Source organism: Sesamum indicum, linkage group LG2 (assembly GCF_026168435.1).
Source record: "Sesamum indicum cultivar Baizhima isolate 11 linkage group LG2, ASM2616843v1, whole genome shotgun sequence".
In the NCBI taxonomy this organism is placed as follows: Eukaryota; Viridiplantae; Streptophyta; class Magnoliopsida; order Lamiales; family Pedaliaceae; genus Sesamum; species Sesamum indicum.
The window spans coordinates 18846882-18862845 of NC_142658.1; the positions used below are offsets into that span (position 1 = coordinate 18846882).

Consider the following 15964-nt stretch of genomic DNA (forward strand, 5'->3'; position numbering starts at 1 on the left):
CTAAACTAAGTCTGTGTTTGGTGTATTAGTCAAAGTTTATCATGATGCATTTGTCATAATCACACCATTATTACTCTAATTCCAAGCTAATCTTTTGGTTTGATGGGCCCTTAACAATTTGCTAATGACATATTCCATCAATGTGTATAATTAATGAAAAAACTATATTTTAATTTAGAAATTAAACCTTGTTAAAAAGATAAAGAAATTATAAAAAAAAATAAAATTTACTCAAAATTGCAAACTATTATAATGGGTTCCAACCCCACCTTATGCGTGGAATGTTCTTTCTACTTAATAATAGGTGTAAGTGTTGGTTGAATTTAGTTTATTTGATATTATTGATCATAGTATGATTGTTGTAATTATCTTTGTTAAATATTGATATTCGACGACATGATAGTTGTAATTAATTTATTTCAATTAATAATAATTTATCACTTTTAATTAAAAAAAAAATTGAAAAGGTTGGGCAATTTGATGGTGAAGAAAAAATTAATTGATCATAATCCGAGATACCAAAAATTCCCTTTTTTTTAAAAAAAAAAAAAAAGAAGAAGAATCACGGCACAGTCTGTGTATGCAAAAATGTTCAAAAATTGTAAGTAATTAATATTTTTATTGATAAATCGATTATTAATTGTGGGACAATGGTTTCAAAAACATAAAAGTACAAAAAAAAAGAGGAAGTTTGAGGGGTATTCTAGTAAATTTATTAAAATTATTATTATAACCAAATTTTATTAAAGGGAATAAATGAACTAAATGATACTTTGAATATTCAAAAATGAGTAAGATAACGGAGTTTTCTTTTATAATAGTGGAGATAATAAATCCATATAAAACGAGGTGAATTAATCACAACACCAAACATTAATAATTAGACTAAGACCAATTGATTTTTTTTAAAGTTTTTTTCTGTCAAAAATGGTAGTTATAAAGTACATAAGTACAACAGTACATCGATTTGATCAAATGCATTAAAATACTAAAAAAATATTTACATAAATTATAATAAACTCATATAAAGTGATTATTTTATGTATAAACTCATATAAAGTGATTAAGTCCTGATCAGTAATAATATTTTTAAACTGATATCACAATTAAGAATTTAAATACTGATTTTCGTATTATCAATACGTTCTTTGAAATCTTCATTAGTAGTTTACCGTCATCGATTCTTTTATTGAATATCTCAATACATAATATTTCATGACTAATCTATACTGAAAAAATTAAAATTATGAGTTTACGGTCGCTTTTATTTATTTATTACCCAAATTATAGAAATATAATTTAGATTATCCCTTGGAATATTACGTCTCCTCTTGTAAATATTTATTCTTTTATGCCTATTCCATGTCCTATTTTTATATACAGAGCTTGCAAGTGGTTTAATTAAAAGAATATATGGGATGCCTTCCTACGTTGTAGAATTTCAATTTTCAATGTTAACTACTTCCGTCTTAATCCATATTTTTACTAATTTTGATATCGAGTTTAATAGTCTATCTTATGGAAATAAAATTGCATTACAGTTGAAGTCTCGTAAAAAGTTTAAAATTATAGAATTGAGTCTCGTCTGTACTGATATTTACATGAACAGAGAATATAGGCCTGTTAATTGCGCTACCCAGGCCCATTTCTAATAAAAAATACCCAAATTCAGGCTCATAAAAAATTATCAAACCCGGACATATTTAAAAATATTATTTGACCAGTTCACTAGGAGGGGTATTTTAATCATTGTTTCTAAAAAAATAAGCTCAAGTTGACCAGGGAATGGTGTGATTATGTATTCATAACATATGGATGATTTTTTATATTAAAAATTTCATAGAGATTTTTTTTATATTTTTACATATCACAGAGGGTCAAAATGAAATTAACTCTATATATATTACTACTAACTATTGTTATACAATCTAGACGGGTCTTCGTTTCAAGATGCGATACGAGTTGTTCCTAGGAAAAATATATGTGCCCACATTTTAAAGTAAGAAAAACATACGAGCTCCCCATTTTAATGCAAAATGTTACATACAAAAATGTAATATACCTCCGTGGAATCGATTATATTGAAAATGGAGCAATAAATACTTTCCGAACTCGTCGTTAGTGAGTGAATAATTTTTTAACGTTGAGAAGAAAATATAAAAGAATAAAAAATATTTGAATAATTAGGATAAATAAAAAAGGGTTCAAAAAGGATAAATAACGGTGTATTTTATAAAAATATATTTTTGACATTTTAGTTTATATGGCAGTTTAAATGTATGTGCATAATTAATTTTTAAAATTAAAATCCTGATTATTATTTTAAAAATATTAAAATAAAAAAAATTAATATTGAAAAAAGAGTGAGAGAAGGAAAACAGATGTTGAAGTTGAGAATATATAGAAAAATGAAAATTAAAAAGATAATTTTAAAAATAAAACATAACAAATCATAAAATAAAAGACACAAAAAATGTGCTTTCGATTATAATAAAATATAATTTATTAAGTTACATATGCAAACTTTGAATAATTCAGGGCAATCCCTAATTACGTTTCTATGAATTATTGTGATTATAAGCTATACCTTTTTTATAAAATTAATCAAAATATATATTATAATATTTAAAATTTTATATAAAATAAAGGGTAATTTACATTCAATCCTTAAAATTAGGTTAAAATACACAAATTCTCTCTACTTTTAGTAGAGTTACAGCTACACCCTTGAAGTTATAATTGTAATTACAACTATACTCCTTATTTTAATGCAAAGCTTACGCAAACACTCCCTGAAAATGTTATATTAATACCCCTCCAAAAAATATAGCTGAAGTTTTATAAAATATAAGAGAGAATTGCATAATCTAACTTAAGATCAGACAATCTTAATGTAATTAATCCTAAAATAAATTTAAACACACACACATTGAATGAGCAGCAAAAAGGAGTAAATTATGATACCCCCCAGTCTTAGTGCGCCCGGTACAGTAAAGTAAGTAGCACTACAGAATTGAGATTCCCACGAAGTTTTATCTGATGTTTTTCAGAATTTGGTCTCCACAGTCCCAGACCAATTCTTGCACAAAGTAAGTAAAAATTCCCAATTAAAAAGGAAAATTCGTTAATTTTTTAATGTAGATGCCTAATATATAGTATGAGAAATGGATGTACTGACGTTCGGGATCATCGTGGGCATAATTATCCTCTTTCTCTGCGCCGTTTGCTTCATCGCAGTCGAAGGCACCTGCAAGAGAAACCGCTCTTCTTAAACCCTTTTGTGTTTTGAGTTCTTGGGTTGCTTTCCTTTTTGTTTCTGTAATCCAAACGGGTCAATGGGAGGTGTTTCAGATAAGCGGCGGCAGATCTGTTCCTATGGGTTTGGGGTTTTGGTGGTGGTGGGATTTGGGTTCTTTGTGGCCGCAGCTCACCAGTGTAGCCATGGCCACCACCACCACCACCATGATCATTTGCATGATGAGGATGCTGGGTTAATTAAGGAGATGAAACGGCAGCAGGTGCTTCTTCCAGAGGAAATGGCTGAAGAGGAAGATCTGAAGATGATGTGGTCACATGATGATCATGACCATGATTTTGAGCTTGTACATGGAGGGCATAAGCATGGTGGTCATGTGGAGCTTTCTGGGCTTTGTATGTAATTTCTTGTCCTTTTTGGTTGTGGGATTTTTTTCTTTTTCATTTTTTCTATTAAGTTCCCTAGTTTGATATGGTGTTTGTGTTTGTTTAACATAAGTATTTGATTTTGTCATTTTCATGAGCTCCGTTCTTGTGAGATTTTAGGTTAACTAAGCTGGTGTTAACATTACTAAGTAAAGGGTTTTATTTTGTGTTGATTTCTAACTTGGATGACCATGTTTCCTTTTAGTATGGGAATTGCTCCGCATTTGTTTACTGCAGGAGATCTTTTGCTTGGAATGATCACTTTGTGCCATGTAGTTTGGTTGCGACAAACAATCAATCAACTGAGCATGGCTGCAAGTTCTGTACTACTCTGTGTACTTTGACTGAGTTCTTCAGGAACTTGATTGATTTTTTGCTTGTCACATAAAGGGTTAGCATCAATGGCTGCCTGAATTCCGTACATGCTTGGTTATGCTATCTATTTCAGGAAGATCTTCCACTATGAAGTTTTGTTATTATGGTTTGATTTCATTGTGTTAATGATCTATTGTAAACTTTAGTTATCTGTGGATTGTTTGGCAGGGCTCTGGCTCCATGCTATGGCTTGTTCGCTATTGGTTAGCTTGGCTTCGCTGATTTGCCTGATTTTGTTGCCTTTGATATTTAGTGAGTAGCCCAAACGCATTGCTTGCCCTTTTTCTTGGTGCTGGAAAGATGCCAACTCATGCTTATAGCTAACTAACAAAATATTGGGTTTTGGATACCTGCAGTACAGGGGAAGCCATCAAAGACACTTGTTGATTCTTTAGCATTATTTGGGGTTGGATTTTCTTATTCCTCTCTTCACTCTTTCTTATGTACATCCTTTCTAACTTGAGTTTGTAGTTGTTGCCTTTTGCATTCGGCTAGCGTATTTATTAATGTTAGTGGTATCAAATTACTTTTATCTTGCCAAAAGAGCTACTCCAACCTGTTTATTGACACCTTGTCATCTTGTGATGAGTTTTTCAGTTGAAGAAGCTTACTGTAGTGAACTTTTGGACTGAGAGAATTTATGTAATTTCTTTGGTACTTCGCGGGAAAAATGGGATTTCTGAATTCAGAAATTTTTAGTAGTTTCTCTGGAACAAACTGATGATTTTTCTAAGAAATCACTACTTTGAGGAATTATATATTGGTACTTTAGGCCTATTTCAAATCTCAGCGGGATGAACTTCTCCAATATTTTCACTGTGTAAATGAAATTTTGCTTGTTTGCATAGTACTTAACTTCTATTCATTCTTTCTCATTTCAGTTTCTCTAAGAAAAATCGTGGATCACCCTATATTGCAGTCTGCCTATAGAGTTATCTGTAGTTGCTCTGGCCAGATTTCATATGAAGTTTTCTTGTGCAGGCTGGAGCTATGCTGGGTGATGCTTTTCTTCATCAATTGCCACATGCTTTCGGTATGAATGAAAAAGAGATCTCCTCTGCATTTTGTAAACAATCGAAGCTTAAGTTCGTCTGCCTTTGTTGTTTTCCCCTTTTTCCTTGAACACGTTCTGTTCACTGTCTTTTGCTATAATTAAAGTCCTGGAAAGTTGAGACTATGTGTGGTTTCAAGATGGTTAGCCCCAGTTTCTTAAGTCAATACCTGTATTCTTAAACTGGAACGATCTCAACTGCATACTCAATTGTCAATCAGTCTTCTGACAGAGAGATGACATGAAAATCAAATTTCCAGTATTCTGTCCCGTATGAAGCTGTGATATTTTTGGCATAAGCAAAAAGCTAAATTATGAGAGTGTGTTGTAGAGAATGTGAATCGATCAAATAAGAAGAAAAAGAAGTTGAAGGGTATTATGAACATGCGTTTCTTGACCAGATAGGACTCTACTAGATGTGGTTCTTTTTTGCTAGTGCCCACCTCCAATGCAAATAATATAAGATAATTTGAACTCTTGGAAGATTTTAATCTACATTTCTTTTGTGCTTGCCTTGAGGAGAGTCCAAACAGTTGTTCTTCTATTGGGTCATGGCTAGGGATATTTGGTAAATCCTTGCGATTAATCTGGTATGCTATGACTTAAGTTACATAGAGCATGAGTGCTAAACATCAATAATTGAGCTCGGGAGTGGATCAAAGTGTGTATAAAAAATAAACAAAGTAACTACGGCATCTCAAATTGGTTTTCTATTATTGACCCTCATTCCAATTAATGTGATCAGCTTTTTCTTATGGACTTCTAGAATGGTTTTAATAAAATGATTTTTCACTTAGCCCCTTAATTTTTTGGAGTCTGATGAAAGGGAAAATGTTAAGATTATTAAAAAGAAATTCTAGTGGTCAAACTCATTGTCTAGTTTACAACTTCTTTTCCGAAGTCCGTTGTTTTCTTTTTCCCTTACTGTCAAACTTCAGAATTTGTCATAAGGTCATCCCCAATAAATTCCTTCCTGACGTATAATCTTTCGTAACTTTTGAAGCTTTTATTCACGCTTATCATCATCAATAATAGAGTTCTATATACTTTGTTTGTAAGATGATGGCAACGTATGAAACTTTTGTGTCATTTATTGAGATGTGATTTATTTATTATTAGTATGAAAAACAAAAATTTTAAGGTGATGTAAAGTGAAGCTCTCACTTTCCCATGTGCCTATTATAGGTGGAATGAGAGACTCTCCAAGACAAGCAGTCATGTGTATCAATGGAAATTAAGATAGGAGTTTCTTCTTCTGTAACAACAGGGCATCATTTTAAGGTGCATTTAATTAGACATCCAAGTTGCTATTTTTAAGACAATTCTGATATTCTTTTGCATTCATCTTTGGAGGAAGGCCTATTCTTGTAGTGAGTGAAAAAATTGAATACATTTGTTGGCTGGTTATTTTCTAGTGAAACTAAGCATATGAAAGTAGCTTCAAGTCTTTTTCAGCCTCTTAGATTTTGTAGATTAAAGCTAATCACACATCATAGTAAGAGATTCATTCTAATTGGAAAAAATAGATGCTTGATTATTCTAGGAGGATAAAGATATTAAATGGTGAGGATAATGGTGAACTTTCCTCCATGCTAGCAATGACCATTGAGTTCAAGTCACAGTAAATGTGCACCTTTAATAGCTGACTATGCCAGCTGTTGCACCTTGCCTATATCTATGAAGAAATGATCTCATTTTGAATATATAACCAACTAGTTGTATCCTGAGGGTTTGGAAATAATATTATGTGATAGAATTAATGCCTGTCATTCCAGCGTGCATATCATCTCCTGAAGAAGTGCATTATTGTACTTGCATGTTTCTTGCCAGTTGCCACTACGAGAAGTGTTTATGGGATTCTCTACATGTAGCAGAATAAACTTTCTGAAGCATGTTATGTTTAGGCTTTAGCTAAAATGATGTGGAGGTTGTATTTTCTCTTAATGTTGTGTGCCCTGGGCATAAAAATCTCAGATTGCTTTTAAAGTATGCCACAATTAGTACGTTGCATTCTCATTTGTTGGTGTTAACTGTTAGGGGAGCTGGGGGGTGCACTGATGACTGATCATCCTTAACCTGCTTGGGTAGTATTGGTATAAATTCCTAGACTCACTTTCCTTGTTCTGTGATCAAATACTAATTCCTATATGTGAGTGTGTGTGTAAAGAAGATAAGAATTATCAGAAGATGTGTAAGATATTTCTAGCTGTATTGAGTTTCTGCTTCAAGCTATCTGCTCTTTCATTGAGTCTATCTCAAACTGATGCTGTCACAAGATTTTGCACAACTGTCAACTCTTACTTGCTTCAGAACAACTTTACAACCTGTAAGAAAATCTCAAAGGTACTATAACCTTTTGAGAAAATTTATATCCTTGTACTGAACATGTGTTTTCTTGAAAAAAGTCCTAGATGCAAGTTTTATGCATGCCTGAGCAACTTGTAAGCTGTTTTGGAGGTTATGATGAAATTTTTTTCTCTTAATTTGTTATTCCTTGAATACTGTACATGTAGCAGAATTGCAAAATGCCTGGTAGAATTTGCAAGCTATCAACTGTACCATACTATCAAAGGATATCGTTTCCCGTTTCGTTTTGGTAGCTGTCTTGAGCTTGTTTAACTTATGCAACATACACCAATTTGACTGGAGTATCATTCAATTATGAAGATTTGCTATTTCTCATTTTACATGGCTTGAATTTTATGTTTACAGGTGGTGTGCACTCCCACTCACATGATGACCATGATCATCATCACCATGCACAGTTTGGACAGTCACATTCACATTCACATTCCTTAGAGGATCTTTCCATTGGTTTGTCAATCTTGGGTGAGTAAAGTTTGTCAAGACTGCTTCCTAGTTTACTGTAAACATTCTTGTTTGGTGCATCAGCACGCTTGCCTAAAATGCATTACTCTTGCAAAAATTGTTTTTTCACCAGAAAATCAGCTTGTTAAGAGGCAGGATTTGGACCATTTGCAGACTTTCTGTCTGATGAACACTTCTTTATCCCACTTTAAGCTAGCATGTGAAAGGCATGGCTGACTTTGCGAAGCAGCAAGAAACCTTGCAATATTTGGAGAAAACTGAAAGGCATTTCCGAGAAATGATATTGTAACTCTGTATATTGCTTTATCCTTATTTCAGTTCCTGTGTTAGACCTCTCAGAGCAAATTGTTTTACTTAGCATTTTTTTATGTTTCTGGAGATTGGCTAATATATTAAGGAGTTGAATATCATTTCATCACTACGGCGAATTTTTCTCATGATTATTCTGTTCCTTAACTCGCCAACTATATCAATGCAATATAATCCTTTCCTTTGCATTGCTGAATGAAAAATGTGCTTCTTTTTTTCTTTTTCATAAAAATATGTATCCAGACCTCTGTTGTTGATAAATCTTTGTGAAGTTGTATTTCCAAAATGTGAATTCTTATTATGATACTTGCTGTTACAGCTGGAATTGTAGTGTTCCTTATTGTCGAGAAAATTGTGAGGTATGTCGAAGAATTTTCTGGTGGAGAAAATGCTTGGGGTCTTGGTCATCACCACCACCACCACCATCATAAGCACACCAACAAATTGAAAGATGATGGTCATGCACTTGAAAATCATCAGGGACTATCCCATGCTGAGAAAAATGAAAGATTATCAGAAAAGACATCTGAAGAAAAAGATTTGGATAGAGCTGCTGACACGGCTTGCAGTGATAAAACAAGTGAAAAAGATGTTCTGCGGAAGGTAGTAAGAAGTTTGTCTGTTGTGATTACTTGTGTGTACGCATTCTGTTTAGACTTACCTTGATTCTAATGATGCTGGAGAAATGGAAAGGATATTTGTTCATTCTCTTTAACTACAAATATAACCTTAATTCTCTAATATGATTGATCAGTCGATCAAAATGCTTCTTGGTAAATACTGCGCTTAACATATTAAGCATGTGAAAATGGGTTTAGTCTTTGACCTGAAATGTTGTCTGTAATTGTCACTTGCAGCGAAATACTAGCAATAGTTCCAATAAAGATAGAACTGAATCAAGCACCGACAACATCTCCAATGGTAATGTTGAGTCCATTCACAGAAAAGAACCTGTCAAGTCCCAGTCAAATTTGGTGATTGGTTACCTGAACCTCTTCTCAGATGGAGTGGTAGGTCATCTCCAACCTGCTATGCTATCATTACTTATCTGACTATGAGAGAATGATATATCTGCACATGTGTTATCTGGCTCAGCATAATTTCACTGATGGGATGGCTTTGGGAAGTGCATTCCTCCTTTATGGATCAGTTGGTGGGTGGTCAAGAACTCTGTTTTTGCTTGCTCATGAGCTTCCCCAAGAGGTTTGATTTCTGCTCTGCTTTTGTTGCCACTTTTCTAAAGTTATACTAGTACTATGGGTCTGGATCAGTAGAGTATGAAGTGTTCTCTCTGTAGATAGTTTGAATAAGTTTTGCCTGATAATTTGTGATCATGTGCATATGGGTTGCAAATGGCATTTGAATACAAAATTTATTCTCTGATCGGAGGAGCTAATTAGGATACTCATAGGAGATGGTGGAACATATCTTTATTCAATCCGGGTCTTGAAAACTGTATTACAAATTGCTGGTTTGTGCTCTGATGCTATTGAAAGATATGTACCTCTTACGAGAATTATGTTGTAAATAAAGGGTGTGGGATAAGGTGAACCGAAAATTGTCATTAGCAGTGCTCTTAGCCCGTTGGGTCTCATCCTACCTGATATATCTCCTACTCCTCTTTGATAATTTATTGCAGAATACCTGTTTCAATTAACTGAATTGTTTGCATTGCACCAACTATTATAAAATACAACATTGATATTGTAAGTAGGCATCAGTAGTTTTACTTTAATGTCATTACAGATATTGGTGCTAACAGTCGTCTAGTCTATATGCTTTCTTGCGTTGCTAATAAGATCTCTTAACTTCCCAGTTCCTTGGTTCTGAATAAGTGTTGCATTCCTAGATTAGTAGGCTGATGATGGTCTTCTCTTTTCTCTTCAGTCATCGAATGATCGTTCTGAACATGGATTCTCTCTTAAATACTTAAACCTAAATGTGGCATGTCTCATATTCGGATTTGGCTCAATTTCATAACCCAGGGTGGACAACTGTGTAATAGCTTCTTAGTATCTGAAAATGTATAAACTACAACATTTACTATTGCTGGTTTGTGCAGATAGGTGATTTTGGAATTTTGGTGAGATCTGGTTTCAGTGTCTCCAAAGCTCTCTTCTTTAACTTTCTATCTGCACTGCTGGCATTAGCAGGAACTGCTCTGGTTCGTAGACTCTTATGACTGAGAGAAGCTTGTGTTTATCTTTATGTACTTCATGATGGGAATATTACTAATTTGAGCTCTATTGATATACAGGCTTTGATATGGGGAAAAGATCCTGGCCACTCGTCTTGGATTGAGGTGATAGTTCCTTGGTCAAGCAAAAGCACAAATTGTATCTTAGACGCTCTAGTGAATGCTCACCGTCCTGTTTCTGTTCTCTCTTCCAGGGGTTCACTGCTGGTGGTTTTATCTACATCGCCCTTGCTGGCGTGTTGGCTGAGATGAATAATGGCACCTCAGCTTTGAGAAATACAGCAGTCCAAATAATCTCATTGCTGCTTGGTATGGCTGTTGCCCTCTGTATATCTCTTGTAGAATGATTCTCTTTTGCCATCTAAAGTTTTCTCAAGATCAGATTAAAAATGTAACACTCGGAAGTCGCGATCAATGTTGAACTTAAATCATTATAGCAATCATCAAAAGTTGGTTCTGTATGCATATGTACCATTGCCGAATGAGTCCACACTATCCAGAGATGATAGCTGCTGCCACTGCGTAAGCTTATTATCAGCACTTAAGGTGTTTTTTGTCGAAAATAAGATGAAAAGGGTTTTATTTACAATGTTTGTGAAGTGTAGTTAAACTAATTTGAACCAAAAGCTATAAACAGTCCCCTTTTTCCTACCACTTTCTGCAACATATTAATAAAATCGTAAATGTTAAGTTGTTCTTCCAAACATTTTAACTTTTTATTTTTTCCTACTATTTATTCTGTTTTCCAGTTTTGCTATATTTATAAATCTTTTTACAATTTATTTTTACTATAAAAACAGAAGCTAATAACTGTGTAATTCAGATTTTAGTTGAGACCTGACAATTAAATATGAGTTCAAGTTTCATGAACGTCCGTATTGTATATTAAATCAATTAATATCATAAATTTATGTAGGTTGGGACTATCTTAGACCCTGTGATTGATGACCATATTGGCTTTGTCATCAATTAATATTTTCAGGTTATTATGTAATTAATTTTCATGAAAAAAAGGTTGTATTGAAACACCTATATTAATATAAAAAATAATATATATATATATATATGTATATATATTTTCGCTTAGTGACTCATGACAACATTATATGATTTTTTTTTGTTGTGTCAATATTTTTTTTTAATTTATTTATTTTAAATATAATTTATTGATTTATATATTTTATTTTTATTTTTGATATATTTTAAAATATAAAAGACTATTTATTATATGTGGTGTGCTATTACGGCTAGTAATTGAATAATAAAAAGAAGGAATACGTCTAAACTGGGTGGAGTACATTAGTTCTCGATATTTAATTTTAACTTCAAAACAGTTGTTATTTTCTTTGACTCACTTCAAATTAGTCTTTTCAATGGGTGTATTTTCATATTACCATATAATATTTTTATTTTTAATTCCTTTTTATTTTCAAATTACAGTTTGGTCCCTCCATAAACTTAGAAAAACATGATTGTATTAATTGAAGAATTTAATATTGGACAATTATTTAGATATTAACTTCATAAATGACATAAAAATACTTATTGTGAATTTGGTTAACTTCTTGAAATTTTCAAATAAAAAGCACTTAAATAAATAGGTAAGAGAAAATAGTTCAAAAAATAAAATATGGCAACAATATTTAAATAAAAAATAAAAAAATGAATATATATGTCGATTAAAATGTTGAAGAATGGGGTGTAAAACTCCTTATAGTAGAGAAGGCTATTCGAATTAGATGGTACATATTTTTACTTTTAACATAATTATATAGGACCTACTCGAATTAGATGCTACACAATTTCATTTTTATATATATAATTATATAGACTTGATCGAAATGATTTGAATTTTTTATTTTAAATTAATAAAACTATGGCTCTTGAAACTTTTAGGTTGACAAAAACTCATTCCCCCCTCTTCTATATGTATACATATATAATTTCAAAGCTTTTTTATATAAAAATTTTTGTGCTAATTTTTATCTCTAACTTATTTATTTCAAGTGTTTTTTTTATTTGAAAAACGTAAGAAATTTGCAAAAATTATATTTTTATATCATTGATGAAATTATTATTTAAATAATTATTCAATTATAAACACTTTTAGTTAAAATAGTTATATTTTTTAAAATATGTGCGAAAAAAATCATTTTAAAAGACTAATTTGAAGTAAATTAAAAAGATAATAATTATTTTAAAATTAAATTTGAACATAAAAAAAGTAAAATAAAATTTGACCCATCTAAATTGGGTAGCGTTGTTTTTGGTGGTCCACCAGTCGTTTTGAAGAGGGACAGATGGGCGCTGACTATGACCATCACCATCACCATCTCCCACCGCAAATCATGTTCTACTTCTCGTTTCCAATATTCCCATAACCATAACTTCACGCACCAATTCGGACAGCAGCAACAACAACAACAACGACAGACAATCGAAACGCAAGAAGATCAGGGCCTCCAGGTGCAGGGCCACCGCGATGAGGCTATGGAAGAGGGCTTCCGGCGCTTTGAAGGACCAAAACAGCATCTGGCAGGCCCAGCTCTCCCGCCGCACCGCCCTCCGCCACCCCGACATCCAGAAGGCCGTCATCCGCTCCACCGCCCACTACCACCTCTCCTTTGACCGCCGCAACATCGACCGCGTTTGTGAGTGGATCCGCATTTCGCCCTGCAACCTCAGGCCGGTTCTCTGGTCCCTTTCCCACCGCATGCACAAGACTAGAAACTGGGTGGTTGCCCTCAAGGGTCTTTACCTCATGCACAACATCACCAACAGCCGTCTCCACTGCGTCAGGCATATTGGCAGGCTCCCCTTTGATCTTTCCGGCTTCAGTGACGGACAAGGCCGGCAGGCGAAGATGTGGCCTTTCAACGCCTTCATCAGAGCTTATTACGCGTTTCTTGATCAGAAATCGGCTGTCATTTGCCAGCAGGCGGAGGAGAAATCAGTTGACGGAGAAGGGTTCTCCATCAGGCATGAGCTCAAGCACCTCCTGAGGTTGCAGTCTTTGATTGACCTGCTCATGCAGATCAGGCCACAGGCCACGGCTGCCTTCATGCCCCTCGTTCTTGACGTCATGGACGGGCTCATAATCGAGATTTACGATCTTTATAGCAAGATTTGCAGAGGGATCGCTATCGTTCTCTTGAATATTTATTCGGGTGGTAAGGCTGAGGCAAGCATGGCGCTCAACGTCGTGCAGAAGGCCATCCAACACGGCGACGATCTCTCTTACTACTTCGAGTTCTGTCAAAAGATCGGAGTCGTGTACGCCTCTCAGTTCCCGGTTATCGATCGGATACCCGAAGAGGGAATTAATGAACTGAAAGAGATAATCAAGAGTTTCGCGGAGGGATCGTATGTGGAAGAATCAAGACAAAATGAAGTCCGTAAAGGGAGTGTTGATCAGGCTGATGAGAAAAACCATACAAGCAGTGAAGAAGAGAAGTATAATTTCTATGGGGATGATGAGTTTAGGACAATAATCACTGACAAATGGGAGAGTTTTGAAGATGATTTCATGTACAAGAATCCCTTTGGAAGCCCTTTTCTGACATACGTACAAGGTAGCAAACATCAAGAAGTCCCGGACATGATCACCTTCTTGTAATTCTTACCTTGGACTATAGCTTCAATTCATCACTGAAAGGCAGTTTTAAGGAGAGAGAGTGAGAGAGTTAGAATAGATGTGAAAATGTGACGCAGGTTGCTGCATGTTTGTGCGAGAGAGTCCTTTTTGTGTTTGATGATCCTCTTCTCCGTGTTGGAAAATTCTCGTCCAAATCAGGTACCATCGAATCGAACTAATTATAGAGTAAGTGTGATATACTTGTAATGTGATTGATCATTTTTTTTAAAATACACATTAATCACATTGCAAGTGTATTGTACCTACCATATAATCGTTTCAGATCCGACTCAAAACCCAATTTGGATTAGAATTTTCGATCTGCGTTTCATACATTGTGGACCACCAATCAATCTTCCTTGTGCATCAAAACTGGAAAAAACCATTCAGGAAAAAGATAGATTAATCATAAGCAAGTGGTTTATATTTGACTCTGGTAGATGATACCATATCACTTCCTTTGAAAATGTACTTGGCTTATTGATTAGAAGATTAGTGCAGCTTCATTGATTTTGTGTTTGAACCAAGTATTTTGTTCAAATCAGGTTTCGTCCATCCAATTATATTATAAATCTTACTGTACTTGTTATATGATTACATTGTACGGGTACTGCAATTTTTGTATAATTAATTTGAATTTGATCAAATTTAACTCAATTTAGAATATTTCTTGAAAAAATTTGCGACCGGCTAATTATTGTAATACATATATTACGTATTGGTCATCGGATTATAGAAATATCATTTGCTTTTATAATTCAGGAGTCGATTGTGTTTGGATCGATGAAATTTTAAAGATTAAGACAGTGAAATAATTCATAGGAGAAGAATTCTTCTCTGACAAATGTAAAGAGTTGGTCATGTCTTAGTTTTGACCTTAGTGCTTCACATGTTGAACTAAACTACAAAAAGTTAAAGATTATTGTTGCATTGACTTTCCCAAATTGAAAACGCGTTTCTGTTTTGTGTGCGATATATTTTCTTTTTTTTTTTTTTAAAAAAACGCGTTTCTGCATATGGAAAATAGGTCTATATTATGAATATGTATTCTTCTGTGCAAATTATATATGTATATATATCCATACACAAAACTAGTAAGTATTTTATATTTTCCACATATATTTAGAACACAAACTATACATGTCAGAATTTTTATTTTTAAAAAATTAAAATCTAATTTTTAGCCTCCATAATCATGTATTTATTTTAAAGTAAAATACTTTCTAGTATTTTTCAAAACTGCAGACCATGTCTAACAAGTCTAATATATTGGATCTCATATCCAATTTTAAGATAAGTTTGGTCGAATTAAATCATTATAAATTTTTGCTGATCGAATCTTGAATTTTGATGGATTCACTTAAAATTCAAATTCTTGTCATCCTAATTTAAATCCAATCTTAATTTTCTTAAATTATATAAAAGTTCATGCTAATAAAGTCTAAAATTATAATTCTTTTCAATTGTTTCAGATGTCCACCCCAAATTCAATTTATGATCATCCCTATTTAAATCTAGCGAGTGCCCGACTGAGCTTATAAGCTTCTCGAAATATTTTATAAGATGTTTCAAAGTTCATAAGTTCTTTAAAAATAAATTAACTTCATCCAATTTCTTGTAAACCATTTTATAATTTTTTTAAGATTTTGTTAGTACTCATTTGTAGCTTTTATGTAATTGACGTTTTCTCTCTAAAGCAAAATTAATCTAATTTATAAGATTTTAAATTCTAATAGTTTGACAATTTTTTTGATTATTATTAGAGTATGAAAATTTTATTTTGCTAAACATTCTAACATCTTATAAACTCTAATATCTTATTTATCCAAATATTTTAAAAACTTATTTTTAAAATAAAATTCACCATTTCTAAACTTATAAAACATTT

General features: G+C 33.2%; 2 protein-coding genes across 3 annotated transcripts; both read left to right on the top strand.

Annotated features, from left to right (window-relative positions):
* Nucleotides 1-2969: 2969 nt before the first annotated feature.
* On the top strand, nucleotides 2970-10907 carry IAR1 (ZIP metal ion transporter family). Of its 2 annotated transcripts, none has more exons than XM_011072215.3 (11): nucleotides 2970-3651; nucleotides 4225-4308; nucleotides 4413-4462; nucleotides 5038-5089; nucleotides 7820-7936; nucleotides 8565-8848; nucleotides 9103-9255; nucleotides 9341-9448; nucleotides 10308-10409; nucleotides 10503-10547; nucleotides 10637-10907. In XM_011072215.3, the coding sequence occupies exons 1-11, from the start codon at nucleotides 3336-3338 to the stop codon at nucleotides 10787-10789; spliced, it is 1464 nt and encodes a 487-aa protein (XP_011070517.1). In that variant the 5' UTR covers nucleotides 2970-3335; the 3' UTR covers nucleotides 10790-10907. The 2 variants fall into 2 exon arrangements, with proteins under 2 accessions (XP_011070517.1, XP_088733887.1); XM_088877761.1 differs by lacking the exon at nucleotides 2970-3651 and adding an exon at nucleotides 3887-3999.
* Nucleotides 10908-12687: 1780 nt separating this feature from the next.
* Nucleotides 12688-14191, top strand: LOC105156312 (putative clathrin assembly protein At1g25240). The gene has a single exon (XM_011072409.2). It carries the CDS (start codon nucleotides 12925-12927, stop codon nucleotides 14056-14058), a length of 1134 nt encoding a protein of 377 aa, XP_011070711.1. The 5' UTR covers nucleotides 12688-12924; the 3' UTR covers nucleotides 14059-14191.
* Nucleotides 14192-15964: the final 1773 nt, after the last annotated feature.

Coding starts and splice junctions, on each gene's coding strand:
- IAR1 (XM_011072215.3), top strand. CDS start 3,336: ATGGGAGGTGTTTCAGATAAGCGGCGGCAGATCTGTTCCTATGGGTTT. Junction 4,463..5,037: donor ATTCTTTAGCATTATTTGGG/GTTGGATTTTCT, acceptor TTTCTTGTGCAG/GCTGGAGCTATGCTGGGTGA. Junction 5,090..7,819: donor TCAATTGCCACATGCTTTCG/GTATGAATGAAA, acceptor TTATGTTTACAG/GTGGTGTGCACTCCCACTCA.
- LOC105156312 (XM_011072409.2), top strand. CDS start 12,925: ATGAGGCTATGGAAGAGGGCTTCCGGCGCTTTGAAGGACCAAAACAGC.